Genomic DNA, 20096 nt, shown 5'->3' with positions numbered 1-20096 from the left:
TCGTCACAGACTGTCTGAACTTTAAAGATCCTCCGCACATGTTTTAAGAATATAAAAATACTCTGCTTGGAATAATAATGTGTGTCTGATGTTGAACAACAGCTGTCAGACTGAATGTGAGCTAAACACATTAAACTGACACTTTAAACAGTCCTGAAACTGTCAAATACCTTCAATCTACTATATGAAATTAGATATGAATTAACATGCACACACACAAAAATAAATGGAGAAAACTAACATCAGCTACTGATCATCATGAACTTTATTCTCTACACAGGAACTAAATAAACACTCCAGAGAAAAACTAAATACTTCCTGTATGTCAGAAACACACAACAGCTCCTGGACTTCTCATCTCTAATGCTGTGTTCACATCATATGGGATGGATGGTAGAGGCGGGAAAGATTCCCATGTTTACAACTGGCCAGCGTTCATGTCACACAACAAATCAAGACGGCTGCATGATTACAAAGTTGATGGAATGAGGCTCAAAAATACTGTTATTGACAATAATCCACCATATCCAGTAAATATCAGAGCTTTCAGCTTTTCCACTTCATAATTACCACTTGAATGTTGACCTGAATTCTATTTACAAGTCAGAATCTCATAATTAGCATCATTCCAATATGATATGAACGCAGCATAAAAGCAGCCACACTCCAGCTGCTGAGCCTCAGCCTTCACCATTAGAGGTGTTCATTTAACCAGCCAATAGGAGGCCTGTTGTTCTGACCATCATTTGTCATGTGATCTCTAAATAAGTGAAGGAATCAGGTAACACAGTTACTATGAAACTACTAGAAGAACTACAACTAAACATTGTGAAGATCCCATTCCCATTATCCCATTACAGTTCAAGCCTTTCTAATACACTAACAACAGAAAACAACAACAACTGGACTCAGTTTATCATTTGATTCATTTTACAAACAAACTGTCAATCATGTGGAAACCATGTTTACATTTACAAGCAGTGAGAGATCATGTTGGTACTAAATACCATCAGCTGTGTGTGATCCTGTACAGACTGAACTATCTGGTCAGCAGTGAGAAAGTTTCTCTAACAGGAGGAGACTCTTCCTCCTCCAGACCGCACAGAGACACTGAGGAACCAAACCAGTTAGACCAGTAGAGCCCAAACCCAGCACACAGAGGCTGAGTGAATGTGGTGTTGAAGGTGTGGAGGTGGATCAGTGTGTCAGAGGAGACTCTGTAGAAGGACAGAGTGCCAGCAGGACAGTCCACATACACTGCTACTCTGTTAGAGACAGAGGAGGAGGAAGAGGAGGAGGAGGAGGAGATGGATGTTTCTCTGTTATTGTGACGGACATAATAACCACCAACATCAGAGCAGAACAGACTCCAGGACTGATCATTAAATCCAAACAAACAGTCATCACTGTTTCCTTTCCTGCTGATTCCCCTGTAACTCACTGTTATATTAACTCTTCCTCTCCACTCGACCTCCCAGTAACAGCGACCAGTCAGATCATTTCTACACAGCAGCTGAAGCCACACATCAAATCTGTCTAGATGATCAGGATATGACTGATACTCCTCCACATGTGTCACCTTCCTGTTGTTGTCAGACAGTTTGAGGTTTCTGTTTACTGTGTTTGGATCCAGTGTGAGTTGACAGAAATCTGATGGAGAGAACGAGACACAATACAGCTGCAGTTATTGATCTATCATCTGTTTGATGATGACATCATCTTCATCCTCAGTAGGATGTGAATGAGCTTTGTTTTGATGAATGAAATGAAAAACACACTTACACTTCCTCAGACCTGGTGTCAACCATCGGACTCCAGGAGGCTGCAGCCTGAAAGGAGGAGGGGGGTCAGAGCAGCACATTCTCTTTCAGCATGCAAACATGGACATGACATCACTCTAGAAAAAGTAGCTCTGATCCTCATCACACTGAGCTGCTTTGCTGTTGCTAGGCAACACAACCGTCCATCACATCACATCGCACGATGACTATCGACAGCAGCTACATTCAGCCAATTAGAAACAGGCGTCTCAAAGTCAAATCATGTCAACAATGAGACTTTTTCTTGTCAGACTCAGCAGTTTGTATTGTGAACAGATGACAGGACTGTTTAAACTGATTCACACTAACATGAAAATGATAAACCGCCTGTTTCTGTTTGTCTTTCCTCAACAATCTTTGGACGACTGACAAGTTATTTCCTCTCACACAGGTGGAACATTCCTGCATGATGGTTACAGCTGACAATCAGCTGCAGTCTCAAGAGTTTGAGCTGATTTACTGTCCACCTTTCTGTCCTCACCTGAGAGAGTCCACCTGTCTATCCACACCTGAGAGTGTCCACCTGTCTGTCTGTACCTGAGAGTGTCCAGTCTCCAGTGTGGATCCTCCAGTCCAGCAGACAGCAACTTCTCTCCTGAGTCTCCTGGATGATTGTAGCTCAAATCCAGCTCTCTCAGATGGGAGGGGTTGGAGCTCAGAGCTGAGGTCAGAGAAGCACAGCCTTCCTCTGTGATCAGACATCCTGACAGCCTGCAGACACACAAAACAACATACATGTCACATGATCTGAGATCACTGCAGGACTGGAAGGTAGTGTGTTTATTACTTTCATCACCAATATGTTTCTGTAATCTTTAGAGTTAAACTTAATACTTCCAGTCACTACTTCTAAATTCAAATGGCCAACCACAGTAAGGTTTGTATTGTGAGGCAGTTCCAGCTTTCTGTAACCTTAGTCAACATGATGTTAGCGTCTGCTAACTCTTCACTGTTAAAAATAGGTCTAAATAAAGAATAGTGAAAGAAGAGGCAGCCACAACGAGCAGTTTGTGAGAAGACAAGAAACAAAACAAGAACAGCAACAAACACAATTAAAGCATAAAGAACAAAAAAACAACTCCAAACATGTCACAGAGGGTAAACGACTCCATCTCAGATGCTTGCAGTTGAATACAGATCAGGAATCCAAACTAATGTGGCATATAAGGACTGAAGGTTGTGGAACAGTAAGAAAACATTTCTGACTCCTTCACTCATACTCACTGACTATACTTCACACAGTTTCAGGAATCATCCAGACTTTAAAGGTTGAATGAAACAAAAGAAGAATTAAATGGTGGTTAACCACATAACAGCTGGGGGTGCACTGTCATATCACCATTGTGCCTAAAAATCACTATCATCCCAGCACAGATACTGCACTGAAATTAAAAGAAACTATAACTGTTACCAAAACACTGATCACTGAATAACTGTCTGTATGTGTTTTACTTTGGGCCAATTACACAGTTCTTCATTCAGTTTTTGAATCTAAAACTCCTCTCTGGTATTTCAGGTTCCAACAGTGGAGACAGAACAAAACAAATGAAAATATATAAATAGAAAGTTATGCACAGGGTCTAAACACACAACTGGTCTGAAAATAATTTCAGTAGATAAAATGTCCAGGTGTTTATCAACTCATATAAATCAAAGTTTAAATGGTGATCAGTTGTGCAGGTTGATGAATTCTGACCTGAGAGTTTCCAGTCTGCAGTGTGGACTCTCCAGTCCAGCAGACAGCAGCTTCACTCCTGAACTCTGCAGGTTGTTGTTACTTAGATCTAGCCCTTTCAGGCTGGAGGACTGGGAGCTGAGAACTGAGGACAGAGCTGCACAGCTTCTCTCTGAGAGGTTACAACCACTTAGTCTGGAGAACAAATGTGGAAACATACTTAAAAACGTATTTTTCTCCCATCTTGAATATATTTCTTTGAATATCTTTTCAATAAATCAATAAATCAATAAATCAATCAATAAATAACTATCTGTGCACTTACAGAGCTTTGTTGGAGGCCTTGACCACTGGCAGCAGCCTCAGAAGAGCCTCCTCTGAAGCAGAGTATTTCTTCAGGTCAAACACATCCAGATCTTTTTCTGATGACAGTAAGATGAAGACCAGAGCTGACCACTGAGCAGGAGACAGTTTGTCTGTGGAGAGACTTCCTGATCTCAGGTACTGTTGGATCTCCTCCACTAGAGAACAATCATTCAGTTCATTCAGACAGTGGAACAGATTGATGCTTCTCTCTGCAGACAGATTCTCACTGATCTTCTTCTTGATGTACTCGACTGTTTCCTGACTGGTCAGTGAGCTACTTCCTGTCTGTGTCAGTAGACCTCTTAGGAGAGTCTGATTGGTCTGCAGTGAAAGACCCAGGAGAAAGCGGAGGAACAAGTCCAGGTGCCCATTTGGACTCTTTAAGGCCTCGTCCACAGCGCTCTGATAGAAATGTGGCTTGGTGTATTTTTGTTTAGTTTCAGACTTCTGGGATGTTGTTCTGTCTTCTGCCAGCAGACTGACTCCAGACTTGATGAATGTCAGATGGACATGAAGAGCAGCCAGAAACTCCTGAATACTCAGATGGACAAAGCAGAACACCTTGTCCTGGTACAGCCCTCTCTCCTCTTTAAAGACCTGTGTGAACACTCCTGAGTACACTGACGCTGCTGTGATATCGATGCCACACTCTGTCAGGTCTGATTCATAGAAGATCAGGTTGCCTTTCTGCAGCTGCTCAAAAGACAGTTTTCCCAGAGACTCAATCATCTTCCTGCTGTCTGGACTCCAGTGTGGATCTGTCTCAGCTCCTCCATCATACTTGACATTCTTCAGCTTGGACTGAACCACCAGGAAGTGGATGTACATCTCAGTCAGGGTCTTGGGCAGCTCTCCTCCCTCTCTGCTTTTCAACACATCCTCCAGAACTGTAGCAGTGATCCAGCAGAAGACTGGGATGTGGCACATGATGTGGAGACTTCGTGATGTCTTGATGTGGGAGATGATTGTGCTGGCCTGCTTCTCATCTTTGAATCTCTTCCTGAAGTACTCCTCCTTCTGTGGATCAGTGAACCCTCTGACCTCCGTCACCATGTCAACACACCAAGGAGGGATCTGATTGGCTGCTGCAGGTCTTGTGGTTATCCAGAGGCGAGCAAAAGGAAGCAATTTCCCCCTGATGAGGTTTGTCAGCAGCACATCCACTGAGGTGGACTTTGTAACATCAGTCAGGATCTTGTTGTTGTGGAAGTCCAAAGGAAGTCGACACTCATCCAGACCGTCAAAGATGAACACAACCTGGAACTCTTCAAACCTGCAGATTCCTGCTTCTTTGGTTTCAGTAAAGAAGTGATGAACAAGTTCCACCAAGCTGTACTTTTTCTCTTTCAGCACATTCAGCTCTCTGAAAGTGAATGGAAATGTGAACTGTATGTCCTGGTTGGCTTTGTCTTCAGCCCAGTCCAGAGTGAACTTCTGTGTTAAGACTGTTTTCCCAATGCCAGCCACTCCCTTTGTCATCACTGCTCTGATTGGTTCATCTCTTCCAGGTGAGGCTTTAAAGATGTTTTCTTGTCTGATTGTTGTTTCTGGTCTGTCTGGTTTCCTGGATGCTGTTTCAATCTGTCTGACCTCATGTTCATCATTGACCTCTGCAGTCCCTCCCTCTGTGATGTAGAGCTCTGTGTAGATCTGATTCAGAAGGGTTGGGTTTCCTGCTTTAGCAATCCCTTCAAACACACACTGGAACTTCTTCTTCAGGTTAGACTTGAGTTTACGTTGACACCTGCCAGCAGGAGTTTCTGAATGAACACAAAGGAAACAGGATCAATGAATTAAGTATGAAGTAAATATTTAAACATTTAATTCCCTCAAAGAATGAGTATATAAAACGTATTTTCCTCCATCTGTTGAGACATCAGTAAATGTCTCATTTATCCATCATGTTAAATCTTTATAGAAATCCTCTTACTGCTCTGCAGACGGTCAGCCAGCTCCTCCTGCTTCATTCAGGAAGTGCAGCATGATCTTCAAAAATGCATCTCTGCTGCTCCTCCTCTGCTCTTCCTCCTCACCTTCCAACACCTCCTCATCCTCCCTCTGACTCTCTAGGCATTCTGGGTAATCTGGACTCAGAACCTTCTGCATCTTCTTCAACTCGTTCCTCACAAAAGTGAAGATGTTCTCCTCCAGCAGCTGGAACAGAATACTATATGAATGACACAATCAAACTAACATCATGAAGCAAACATCAGATCCATGTTGGACAGACTGACAATCCACTGGTCTACAAAGTGCAGCATGGAGATGATTGTGAACACAATAGATGTAAAAGTAGTTGTTGTACATGTACAGACCATAAATATGGAGTCCAGGTGTGTTTGATGCTGCTGGGCAGACTAACCACTGGGAACCTCTGAGCTCTCCTGGTCCCCTCTGTGGAGGAATCAAGAAGAATGAGCTCACATTATGTCTGTCCACACAGAGACAAACACAAGCTAAAGGTCCATCAAGTGATATTTGGATGTGAACAGAGAATCAGATGACTCCCTGTAGTGGTAAAGCTTTACTAGTCCTGCTGATCCCACTGAGAATCAACAGCTCAGTCTGTTTGTAGCTTTCAGCTCAGTGTTTTGCTTCATCAGTCAGTTTGGTTTAGTCCCAACAGCTCTGAACAACCCTCAATACAGCTCTCCCTCCCTCACTGTACACTGCTGAAGTGCCCTGGAGCAAGGCAGCTACAACCTCCAGCTGCTCCAGTGGAGCTGCTCAGTGTCTGCTTGTATCAGACTGGTTGAACTGGGCAGCTGCCAGTATGAAAATGACATTCAGATGTGAGCAAATGAGAAAGTCAGCAGGTGTCATGTCTGAGGTTTTTGGACGTCTTGTGTTTGAGCAGGTTGAGGAGTATTTAGTCAGACACAATATTTTGTATGAGCTTCAGTCCGGCTTTACAGCAGCAGACTCTACTGACACCTGTCTTATTCATTTGTTTGATTTTATTAGACAAAACCTTGATGGAGGAAATTATGCTGACTTGCAGAAAGCTTTTGACACAGTGAATCATTCTGTACTGTTGTCAAAGTTACAGTGCATGGTGTTTGGACATACTGCTGTAAAGTGGTTTATTTCTTACATTACAGGAAGAACTCAAGTCTGTGATGTTGAAGTGGTTCTATCAGAACCTCAGGATATTACATGTGTGGTGCTGCACGGTTCTATTTTAGGACCTCTTTTATTTCTTATGCATATAAATGATACGACAGCTGCTGTGACATGCAAGCTGCTGCTGTATGCTGATGATTCTGCATTACTGGTATCTGGGAATGATGTCAGTGAAATTCACAACTCTTAGTAATGAATCAGAAAGTGTGAGAGAGTGGCTCATAGATAACAAGTTTTCAATACATTTGGGTAAAACCCAGTCAATCCTGTTTGCAACAAAGACGTCAAGAACAAATACACTGAAAATCTTTTGTAATGGAACTGAAATTTTATAATATTTTGTCTCATCTGTCAATCTGTTGTTGATAAAATATTATCTAAGAGTGGCAACAAACTTCAGTTCCTGTTTCACAGACTAAGACTCTTTTTGACTTTTCTGTTGAGAAACTTCTCATGTCCTCATTGGTACAGCGTCAGTTTGATTCTGCCTGTTCTGATTGGTTCAGTGGTTTGACATCTAAATTTAGGAACAAACTGCAGGTGATGCAAAATAATATTATTCAGTATTTATTAAATGTATCCTCTTTAACTCATGTTGATGATGAATTCAGAAGTGTAGGACTGCTGCCAGTACAGCTCAGAGTAGAACAACAGAAGCTGCATCATATGTTCAACATTATCAATGGGTTTGCTCCTCAATACTTCACAGATAACAATGGAACATACTCAGCATGGCTATAACACCAGGGCCAGTGTGTGTTCATATAAAGTCCCTCCAATGAATAATGTAGCCAGAAGTTCCTTTTTTTAAGCTGCTGCCGTGTTGTGGAACAGCCTCCTGTTACACATCCAGCTGTTAAAAATGAGAGGAGCTTATAGAAGTCAGGTCAGTACTTATTTATGGAACATGGTCACAGGTTTATAATGAAATCTGCAATTCCATTTTTACTTCAGGCATCAAATTGTCTTTGATGTACTTTGTGTTTTGATGTGGGCGTTTATTATTTTATTTAATTTGTGGTGATTCAGTTTTATGTTGTATGTCTTGTGTTTTCTCTTTTAACATCTTGGGTCCATGTTAAAAATAAGTGTTTTCACTTTAACATGTTTTTTATGTCTGTAATGTATAAATAAATCATATCATGTCACTTTTCATATGAACAAGCGAGTGCAACACCATGAATGTCTTCCAGGAGAGACTGTCTGAACATGTGATCTGTTATCTCCATATTTAAATGATTATCACGTCTCCTCCCTCTCTATGACGGCCGGCTTTTCACTGGTGTGGTCGGACAACACATCGTACAAATGAGTTCTTTTCTAGCATAACCCGACGTTTACTGTCAGTTACAGCTTACATCTGATCAGCAGATGGACGTCCTCCTTTAAAATAAATGAAACGTTCCTTCGACCAGTCGCTCTTAAAGGACAGACAGCTGGGTTCAGGTCCAAGAGAGTCTGGTCTCTGCTGCTGGATCCTGAAACAACAACAGCTCTGATAAATGTGCATGTTCGATAGAAATGAAAAGTCTGTTCAGTCTTTGCAGCTTTACATTCTGACCTTCCATCAGCAGGTTGTCCAGGTTTCAAATTTACAGGTTTATCCATGGACCAGTCACTCTTCATGGACACACAGCTGGATCCAGGTCCAGGTCCAGGTCCAGGTCCGGGTCCGGGTCCAGGTCCAGGTCCAGGTCCAGGTCCAGCAGAGTCTGGTCTGTGTTGCTTCTTTGTTCTTCAACACAACACACACAGAGCTCTGAGTGTGAATAATGATGGTGGAGTGATGTGAGTGGAGAACAGTGATGGACAGTTAGAGATCCTCATCTCACCTCTGAGCTTTCGTCTGGCTGTCATGTTCCCCACACAGAGAGCTTTTAGAGGGAGGGACTCCCTCCTCTCTGTCCTCACACTGATCCATAGCAGAGAAACACCTTCACACAAACACAACAACAAGCTCATTCATTACAACAAGCTGCACATCACACCAGCACTGCAGTTACAACGGCGTCGTTCTTGATTCAACCACCAGATGGCATCAAAGTAAGACATTATTCTTCATTTCCACTGAGGTTTAATGTTTCATGTTTTACTTTCAGAAGGTTCCAGTTCTCTGTTGGCTTTTCATTTACCACTATAGAGCACATTTAATGGAGATGAGCTGCTGGTGGAGTCAGCTGTGTGGCAGAAGAAATAAAAATACTCACCAGGTGAATTCAGATCCACATCCAGTCACAGAGTCTTTGTAGCTTCACCTGCAGAGGAAACACAGAGAGAGAAACTGCTGCTGATTCTCCTTCATCAGTCCTTCATCATCAGTCTGAGGACTCTGGTTTTCTATGGAGTCATTTGTACTTCTTGCTGTTTTAATTAGAGATTGTACTGAATGACACTTTATTGATTAATAACAGTTAAGCAGCATATCACACTCAGAGGCCTGACATGTATTTCAACTGATGATTTAATGAATATACATAAAGATACTGATGCAACAATTTTCACAAATATCAGTGGAGACAAAACTTGTGAAGTTTGTCAGACACTAAACGTGTTCTCTCTCTTTTATCCCCGAGGAGATTAGAAGGAGCCACAAGATCACATGAATGTATTTCAGAGCATCAATGCATCATATTTTTATTTACATTCATCTTTATTTATGGTTCTGTTATAGTTGCTACAGCTGTGTTATATTCTATTTGATCTTGTAGGAATGTTGTCTGTCAATCAGTGTTAGATTATAAGGATCAAAGTACAGACGTTTCCATGATTTATGGTTGAATTAATGGAGCATCATCATCATCATCATTATCATCATCGTGTACAGTAAAGATTAAAACAGGCAGAATAAGAGAGAACAATCTGTCTGACTCAACACTAAATGCAGTTCTGTACAGCAGAACAAAGATCTTCCTGTGATGAGGCATCACATTGTAGTTTAAACTCCGTCATTATTCCACAAACAGAGTTTACTGTGTTTTGATGACAGTGATTCACTTTGTAGTTTATATAATGTGACATTGATTTTATATTGATATAGTATAAAGATACTGAATGAAGGTTTGGCAGCAACATAAACTTTAGTTTCTATTGCTGCAGCTCTTAGCTTGGTTAAAATACTGAATATCATCAATGAAAAGATGTTTTCAACAGTTTGTCTGTGATATAGTTCAGAAAGATTCCAGAGAATATTATTTAATGACTTTTATTAGCTGTTAATCACTAACCACACCACCTGTGAAACAAAGTCTCCCTCACTACCAGCATGATACTGGTTATTAAAACATGCACCAGTTTAAAGGTGAGTGAATGGGGCGACCCTTCATACTGACACTAAACTTCTCTGACAATGAATAAAATGTTTTACACAAACAAACTCAAGACTGTTTGAAACCGTTTGAGTTCATTTGATGTCAAACTGTCAGAACATAATCACATGACTGTGTTTAAGTGCAGTTAGTGACGTGTTGAAAGCTGATAAAATGTGTATCTGTCAGGTTGGTGAGCTGTTGTTGACTTGCTAGCTAGTGACAGTGTTCCTAATATAACTGCAGCACATTTTACTGTTTGATGAACAATAAATTCACTGCAGAACATCTATTAAAACATGGTTTACTTTTACTGCTCAACATTAAACACAACTAAACAGCATATTATTAATAATCTATTTCATTCATTTATGAAAAGCAGCAGCATCATACATTGAGCCTTTAACACTCAGTGTCAGCTGTGTATTTATTTGAGTCTCATTTATTATTATTGATGCACATATTACATGTTATATGCAGGTAATTTTTCAGAGTAACAACAGACAGTGAAAGGTTGACTGTTGGAAATAGTGTTAAAATAATGCAGACGTGGGACAATGTGTGGCACAGGGGTAACATTCATTAAGACCTGCATTATTGTCTCTGATGCTGTGAAATACACGCAGGGCAACAGGGCAGTGCGTAATGTTTGTGCAGCGACTGAGTGAAGCTTCATTACTCCTGGGGGACACACTGCTGCTGCTGCTCTATCTTTCTACATAGAGTTGGCTTGGAAAATTGCCATTAATAATAGCATTTCCATATCATTTAAGTATACATTTCATTTATATTTAGTTTAGTCAGAAAAAGATTAAGAAGCATGTGCTCAATCTTTAAAACTAAATAAATAAATAATATGTGAGGTGAAAGTGGCTTTCTTTCTGACGGGGATGGTGGTGTCAGTCACATACACTCCTCACAAAGGACGAGGTTTTATTGATTATATTAATCATTCTGCCAGTTAAACCCTGCTGTCACCGCTCCAAGTGAATAAAATCCCTCCAGACGACAACAAGTTCCCCAAACGAGCCAAACACACCAAAACCTCCAAACTGTCAGGAGGGAAACTGACAACAAATAAGGAAAATAACATCAAATCTCTGTCTGGAAGCAGGAGAAACAGCAGGCAGGAACTCTGGTTGGAACTGATATGACTGAAAGTGAGCAGGAGTCGAGAGAAGAAGCTCCGTGTGTCACCGACTCTCTTTACTGGAGTTCCCCGCCAGAGAGGCTTCCTGCCCCGGCTGCACCGCGCAGGCTGACCCGCAGTGGTGACATATTCTACAGATATAGACATTGAAACCATAGTGAAAGGTGTGATGTTGCTGGTATGATGTTATTATGACTATCAACTGATCATTTCTCTGTCTATTTTTGCTGAGAACCGCGCCTTACGCGGAAACAACAGGTGAGAGAGAGAGAGAGAGAGAGAGAGAGCGAGAGACATATATAGAGAGAAGAACACAACCTCTGTAGGACATTTTAGGTAAAAGCCATTTCCATTTCATGAGCTGACCTTTGACCTTTTCTAAGACATTGTCCCAGTTTTTCTGTAAGAACATTTCATTGCCCAGAAAAACTCCCAGGTATTTTAGCCCTCCTTTTTTCCAGACCAGACCTCCAGGTAACCTGAGCTGATCCACCAGCCAATCCCCCACCATGACAGCCTCACTCTTCCCCCAGTTTACTTTAGCAGAGGATATGCAACCAAACAGATTAACACATCAATATCTCTCTGTGTGTTGACCAGGACAATGACATCATCAGCGTACGCTGACAGTTTAAAAGAGGCATCACAGTCAGGAAAACAAACACCAGTCAGATCATTCCTCAGTTTGTGGAGCAGAGGCTCGATGGCTAGAGAGTAGAGCATGCCGGACAGAGAGCAGCCCTGCCTGACCCCCCTCTGGACACTGAAAGGAGCACTCAGACCTCCGTTGATTTTCACAACACTCGCAATGTCACTATACAGAACCTGGATCTTGGCTATGAAACCAGGGTTGAACCTGAAAGCAGCTAAAGTTTGCCATAGATACTGGTGTTCAACCCGGTCAAAAGCCTTTTCCTGGTCTATTGAAATCAGACCAGTGTCTACAGCCAATGAGCTGGAGACCTCCAAAACATCCCGAATTAAAGTGACATTGTCACTTATCAGCCTGCCGGGCACGCAGTAAGTCTGATCAGTGTGGATGACAGAAGCCATCACCTCTCTGAGTCTGCTGGCCAGGACCTTGGACAGTATCTTGTAGTCCGTGCAGAGCAGAGAAACAGGTCTCCAGTTCTTCAGCTCCTGCAGGTCTCCCTTCTTGGGCAGCAAAGTGATGACCGCCCTCCTGCAGCTCAGAGGCAGCCGTCCTCTCTGCAGGCTGCTTGTGACAACCTCCAACAGGTCTTCACCCAACACGGACCAGAAGGATTTATAGAAGTCAACAGGAAGACCGTCTATACCTGGAGCTCTTCCACTCTGTAAGCTCATCAGAGCAGTATACAGTTCATTAATGGATACCGGAGCCTCCAGCTTTGCATTGGCTGCAGCATCCACCTGAGGAAGACCAGTGAAGAAGCTGCTGCACACATCTGGATTGTTTGTTAGTTCACTCTTATACAGATCTTTATAAAAACTGACTGCAAATTTCCTAATCTCAGAAGAATCTGAGATTGCAGAGCCGCTGCTGGATCGCAGAGAGTGAACAATCTTTCTCTGTCCATTTTTCCTCTCCAGACCAAAGAAGAAGTGAGAGGGGGCGTCCATCTGCGTGATGTCGAGGAACTGTGACCTGACCAGAGCTCCCTGTGCTGCAATGCCCAGCAGGTTGGCCAAAGCCGACTTTTTAGACTTGAGGGAATCTAAAAGCCCTCGGTCTCCTGTAGAACCTGCTAAACTCTGCAGTTCTACCACCTGAGTCTCCAGGTCCCTCATAGATCTGGTTCTGTCTCTAGTGACATTACGAGTGAACTGCTGACACAGCTGTTTAATCTGTGATTTCCCAAAATCCCACCACTGTTGAACACAGGCAAAGTCAGACTTACATTTTCTGTGGGTAAACCAAAAAGCTGCTCTAAAAGCCTTGTCATGAAGCAGGGCAGTGTTAAAATGCCAGTAAGCACTCTGTAAACACACATTTTTTACAAAAACACAGCAAAAAACCAGACAGTGATCAGAGAAGCCCACTGGGTTAATGTGACAACTTTTAAAAAGGTTCATGTGATGTTTAAAAGAATACAGATGGTCCAGCCTGGCCAGAGATAACACATTGTCTTTAGAGTGACTCCAGGTGTACTGCCTGTGACTTTTATAAAACATCCTCCACACATCTGACAACTCATGAGCTTCAGTCAACTGACCCACCCCCTTGGTTGGTGCATAGACATTGACGAAAACTACAGTAACATTTTCATACTGAGCTTTAACCTTCAATAAACAGCCTTTAATAATTTCCTCCACTACAGCTGGACTTATGGCTCAGAATGACTTCCCCGTTACATCCTCTCCTCCAGTCACTTTCATTATCTGCACTACTGTGTGTTTCCAGAAGCAGCATTACATCTATGTTCTTCAGCTCCATCAGCTTAAAGAACACAGCTGTTTTACTATCTTCCCTGGCTCCATTCAAGTTTAAAGTGCCTATTTGAATTCACACATGGAGAAACAATTGTTATTACTGATATTATTGTGTCATGCATTTATAAATGTCAAACCCACTTGTGCTTCAAATTTACTATCAACAAAACCAGCAGACGCTGCATCTCATCTGATTGATGATATTAAACTAACAAACCATCCTGGCTTTTTTACAGCTTTACAAACTAAACTTTCCAACTTAAAGACACTAAAATGAAACTAACGTCCATCTTTTCTTCATCAGGGCTCAGAAATATTCCTGAATTTCAATCATACATTTCACTCAATAAATTCTCTTAACAGGGACGATACAAAAGAAATGTGATTGATTGTCAACGTCTCCCAGTTCACACAGCTCACATAACCTGGATGTTTGAACAGGAGGGGACCTGTTGGTACCATGTGGTTCAATATAAGGTTCACTACCACAGGAGTGATTCATTTCAATACAAGTCTGTCATTTTGGTTTTAACAGAATATCTTTTCACCATTTTTCTTTAAAGTTAGTGAGTAGCTGCATCCTAGTTGCATTAATGTTGCAGCTTAGATTATTTCTATAGATATATTCCTCCATGATGCTACTGAGCTCTTTCTTTAGTGATCTAGTCTTCAGCTATACTTCCTCTAGCTAACTCTTTCTCACGCAGCCGAGTTAAATACTGATATAAACTCTGACTAACCGTCTCCACCGACTGAAGATCACTAAACTTCCAGATCATTTCTCCTGGATTACTTCTAGCTGAAGCTCTTTCTACCTCACCTTCCCATCTACATATATACAGAATGTATGAATGTGTGTGTGATCATGACTTCTTTAATGCATTTCAAATGTTTTACTTATATTTGTGAATCACTTTGTAACTGTGGAAAAGTGTAATAAAAGTGTATTATTATTTATTTAAAGTCAGGATCACTGTGGAAATAAGTTGATAATAATAATTAGTTGAACTTGTTGTAAAAACGTGTTAAATAAGTGTGATGAATCATGTTATAACTAAATATAATCTGACAGAAGTGAATGTATTTAATGTGATGTATCTTCTGATTAAATGCAGGTTTTCAGGCTGATGAAGCTGCAGTTCTGCTGCCACCTGCAGGTCAGACGAGTCGCTGCAGACGGTTCCTCAGGACCAGCTGGTGTTTGATCAATAATCAATAAACTGTCACAGTCATCAATAATAATAAACTACAGTCACCAGACTCTGTTATATTTGTGTTTGTAATAAGTTTCTCTCCTCTATATATGAAAATGAGGTCGACTAAATATTGGAAACATCTTTCAAAGTAATTAAGTCCAAAACAACAACCACAGAACCAATGAACCTCAACAAAACTTAACACTTATTGCATCACTGTTGTATTTCATTGTATTATTCAGGTGTTTCTATTTTTCTGGTCACTTAGTGTGTCAACAGGCTGAATTTTGACTAATGAAGCTTTTCCAGAGTTTCCTCTGATGTTTCTGTTGTCTAAACAGCATCTTGTTAGCAAAGCTAATTCGAGTCAAAGAGGATTAACGAGGTTTCAAACCTTCCACCAGTATTCAACAAAGCAACACAATAAATCACTACTAGCACCATCTCTACTGGTGTCACATCATTTTAACCCCCGCTGACACAAACATGATGAAACCTGTAGCTTACGTTACCTTTAGATGCTGAAAATCATTTTCATCAAGCTGATGAGGGAAGGTGAAATTAATCAGCAGCTTCAACCAGGAAACCAAACGTAGGAAGAACAAACATGTAACTCACAGCAGGAAGATTTCAAATGTCAGTTGCTTCACAAACAGTCTCAACTCTGAATTCATCTTTAACCAGAAGTGACTTTAAAGAAATATGATCCCAGCACAGCGCTGACCTTTGGAATAAAGAACCAGGAACAGCTAAAGTCAAACATTGACACAGTCTGTCAATGTTTGACTTTAGCTGCTCCAGGTTCTTTATAAATCCTCATCAGATAGTGGAAATTTTCCTCATTGGAAAGAGGCACAGAGACATAAAGAAAGCATTAAACATTGTCACTAGTTGAAGCAGTTGTAGACGCTGTACAATCCATCACACCATCAGTAACAATTATACAAATGTTCAAACACAAACAAAAATACAATCATCTTGTATTTTTGGAGAGAAAGCATGTTGTTCAGCCGGCCCTTTCCCTAAAGATTGTGAACCTAAACTAGACAGCTGTATACCTCTCCAGAAGCAAAGCTAAAAACAGTCTGGTCCCTAAATGGACACTTCCACAAACTGTTACACCTTCTGACAAACAAGTTTAGTGTCACAGGCTGCGACAAACATGGAGACCAGACGAGTTTTACCAGTTAGGCCGAGTACAGAACTGCTTGAACGTTTGTGTACACTTTAGAATTTTCTGTATTTCTGCATAAATATGACCTAAAACATGATCAGATATTTACACAAGTCCTAAAACTAGATAAAGTGAACCCAATTAAACAAATAGGTAAAAAAAAACATTTTTTTCATCTTTTTCATTTATTTATTGAGGAAAATTATCCAATCTAACATATGTGTGGGAGGAAAAAGTATGTGAACCCTTGCTTTCAGTAACTGGTGTGACCCCCTTTTACAGCAATAACTTCAACCAAACGTTTCCAGTAACTGTTTATCAGCTCTGCACATCAGCTTGGAGGAATTTTAGCGTGTTCCTCCTCACAGAACAGTCTCAACTCAGGGATGTTGGTGGGCTTCTCACCATGAACTGTCTGCTTCAGGTCCTTCCACAGCATTTCTTTAGGATTGAGGTCAGGATATCTTGACATTTCCTGCAGAATTTGCTGGTACGACTCAGAACTCACAGCTCAATCAATGATTGCAAGCTGTCCTGGTTCAGAGGCAGCAAAGCAGCCCAAACCATGATACTACCACCACCATGTTTCACAGATGAGTTCAGGTTCTTATGCTGGAATGCAGTGTTTGCTCATCGCCAAACATAACGCTTCTCATTCAAGACAAAAAGTTTGATTTTGGTCTCATCCATCCACAGAACATTGTTCCAATCACCTTCTGGCTCCACGTGGTCTTGAGTGAACCGCAGACGGCAGCAATGTTCTGTTTGGAGAGTAGTGGGTTTCTCCTTACAGCTCTGCCATGAACACCATTGATGTTCAATGTTCTCCTGATGGTGGACTCATTAATATCGACTGTAGCCACTGCAAGAGAGACCTTTAGTTTCCTAGACGTTACCCTGGGGTCCCTTATGGCCTCCTGGACTATTACACACCTGCTCTTGGTGTGATCTTTGTTGTTTGACCACTCCTGGGGAGGGTAACAGTGGTGTTGGATGTCTTCAATTTATACACGATCTGCCTGACAGTCGGCTGGTGGAGTCCAAACTCTTTAGAAATGGTTTTGTAACCCTTTCCAGCCCGGTGAGTATCAACAACTCTTCTTCTAAAGTCCTCAGAAATCTCGTTTGTTTGAGCCATGACACACTTCCACAAACCTGTGTTGTGAAGCTCAGAGTTTGACAGTGAAGACCCAGATTTCTCTTCTTTAAATAAGGCAGGGCCTCCCAGACTCACACTGGATTGTCATCCCATTGATTGAAACACCAGACTCTAATTTCCCCCTCAAATGAAATGATAATCCTTGAGATTCACATACTTTTGCCACACAAAAATATGTGACATTGAAAGAAAAAAACATTATTACTTGATGCTGCGCGTCAGTTAATGTCATATATGATCCTCTGAACTCTGATTCATTCGTCTGCCTGCTGGCTTCAGCACGGAGGGTTTGTTTGATTTAAAGACCCGCGCAGCAGGAGCGGGCAGTGGATTGTTGGTCACCCCTCGTTAACAGTAACAGCTGTCTCCGTGTCTCATACAAGGATACAAAGTTCAAACGGAAAACAAAACGAGCGCTCCCAGAAGATACAACAGAAGCTGCGGTAGAAAGCCGCTCTGAGCCTTTAACAGCTTTCTGTGTAAATGCTGTTTCAGAGTTTAGGAGGTGGTTAAACGGCGTTTATGTGCGTTTAGTCTCCGTTACAGCCCTGTGTATAACTGTACAAAAATAATCCGCGTAGTTTAAGCATCACTCTTTAGCAAAAAGACTGTGACTGTTCATCTCTGTTGCTGTGGCGATGTTTTGGTGTGAGAATAGTTTGGGCAGCGTGAAGCGTGAGAGTTGGCAACCCTGAACTAGGAGCAGGATCTCTTCACCAACATGTATGCCCAAAATGACAACGACATTACATCACATCCAGTTGATAACAAACACTGACCCCTTAGTTTAAAAACATGTGTCACACATCTACAATAGATTTATATTCACTTTTCTTTCTCAATAGATTTAGTCTTTATTGTCTTTTTGTTTTCACAGCCTGGAGGAGACAAAGTTTGATTTTTTCTGAAATGTTGTCATATACAGTTTATACTGTATTTATACTTTATATATATTATATTATATATATTATATATAAATCACTTTAAACTACAGAGACCTGAAACCTGAAAAACAGTCAAAACTTCTTAGTAGAGTAAAAAGAAATATAAAGTTTTATACTTTTCAATTAAAACTTCATTTGGTTTACTCTTCTAATTATTCCATATTTCACAAACATTTAATCATTTATAACAAATGAAATAAAGCATCTGAAGTTATTTTATCTTGAATTATCTTTATGTAAATATTTTTTACTCCTGATAACATTTTGTTGTTGTTTCGAGGCTCCGAACACTCAGACAGTTTGTTATCGACGCCACAGAGAAGAACTTTTACTTATTGTCTCTAAATTAAACCTCAAATCCAAACCTGAACCTGGACTTTTTAAAACTGTGTTTCTGTTTTAATGTCTTCAGAAAACACGTTTCAGCCGTCAGCATCATTTCACTGGTTTCATTTACATTTTACAGCTGATTTTAAAATTGTATTACTTACCTTTAAAGCAGGACTTGGACTGAGGATGTGCTGATATCACACTATGACTATCACAGGTCAAAATATCATGATTAACAGTATTATCATGATAATCATTCAAGTTCCTGAAATCCTGCTATTAGTGCTAAAACACAGATAAATGACACAAAGATCAGCTTGTGTTTTATTGACTGAATATTATTCTGTGTGTTGCAGCTTTGAAAACAGTTGATTAAATACAGTTTAAACAGTAAAGAAAAGCAGCTTGTTGACTGGAAATCACTTTTAATGCAGCTCAGAGTTTCTTATAGAAACACATTCATAGTCTGAAATTCATGAATTTTTCCTGATGAAATGGATGGATTTGAAGGTCGGAGCTTATTTAACTAATTCAAATACTGGAGTGTTGAACTTTGTATGAAGTGTTAACAGTTCAATTCATTTATAAAAGGCACATCAGTAACAAACAGCAGCAGAGAACATTCAGACCTGTAAGCTGCTGCTCTTCAGTGTGTTGGCAGCTCAGGTTAATATAGAAAGTCCTGAGCAGAGATGTTGGATCTGGACTGATCTGACCTGCTTCTCTGGTTATTCTGCCTGTGAGCAGCAGAAAGCTGCTTCGTCGTGTCTGAACAGAATCAAACTGCTGATGAAGACAGAACAGCTGCTCTGTGTTCACAGTGTCTCTGAAAACAACAATAATCACAGTCAGAAACAATGTTTCACCACAGTTTATTGTAAAAAGGTTTCCCGCCACATCTCTAACTGGGACTGACTGACTCCAGAATATGTAACAGACCTCTAACAGCCTGTGAGCCTGAACGTGGTCTCAGACCATCAAACCAGTTTCTGCTCGCTGATCCCAGTTCAGTTCTGTGACCAGAGAAGATCAGACTGTCGACATCTGTTGATCATTATTATTATTATTATTATTATTATTATTATTATTATTGTTGTTATTTTAGCTGTGATGTTTAAATCACCAGACTGTGATTCAGGTTTCTGCTGCTAGATGGAGACAAACAGACAGAAGCTGCTTTAAGTTGCAGCTTCATTTAATTCTCGTTATATTTACACCAGTAATGACTCGACACTCTTAACATGTCAAGTGAACGAACACTGAAATCAAACTGAATAATCTCATTAAATTCCTCACAACCCAAAAACCATTCAGACACTTCATACAGAAAAACTGCTGAATTATCAGACTGATACTTAACTGTTTGTATTTTCAACATGTTTCACTTTTACAAGATGACGAGCAGCTGATCTCAGGTAAACCTTCCAGAGCTGCTAATGTTA

General features: G+C 40.8%; 1 protein-coding gene across 1 annotated transcript in view; it reads right to left on the bottom strand.

Moving 5' to 3' along the window:
- Positions 1–247: 247 nt before the first annotated feature.
- Positions 248–20096, bottom strand: part of LOC137196203 (NLR family CARD domain-containing protein 3-like) — a 69913-nt gene continuing 50064 nt past the window's right edge. Inside the window, exons 3-7 of the mRNA XM_067609062.1 lie at positions 3821–5621; positions 3517–3690; positions 2358–2531; positions 1783–1829; positions 248–1650 (exon numbers count right to left, since the gene is read on the bottom strand). Of these exons, the coding sequence (XP_067465163.1) occupies positions 1040–1650; positions 1783–1829; positions 2358–2531; positions 3517–3690; positions 3821–5621 (2807 nt within the window). The 3' untranslated portion in view covers positions 248–1039. The remainder of the gene's footprint in view (positions 1651–1782; positions 1830–2357; positions 2532–3516; positions 3691–3820; positions 5622–20096) is intronic.

Source organism: Thunnus thynnus, chromosome 13 (genome assembly GCF_963924715.1).
Source record: "Thunnus thynnus chromosome 13, fThuThy2.1, whole genome shotgun sequence".
In the NCBI taxonomy this organism is placed as follows: Eukaryota; Metazoa; Chordata; class Actinopteri; order Scombriformes; family Scombridae; genus Thunnus; species Thunnus thynnus.
This window is presented reverse-complemented; position numbering and strand designations above follow the sequence as displayed.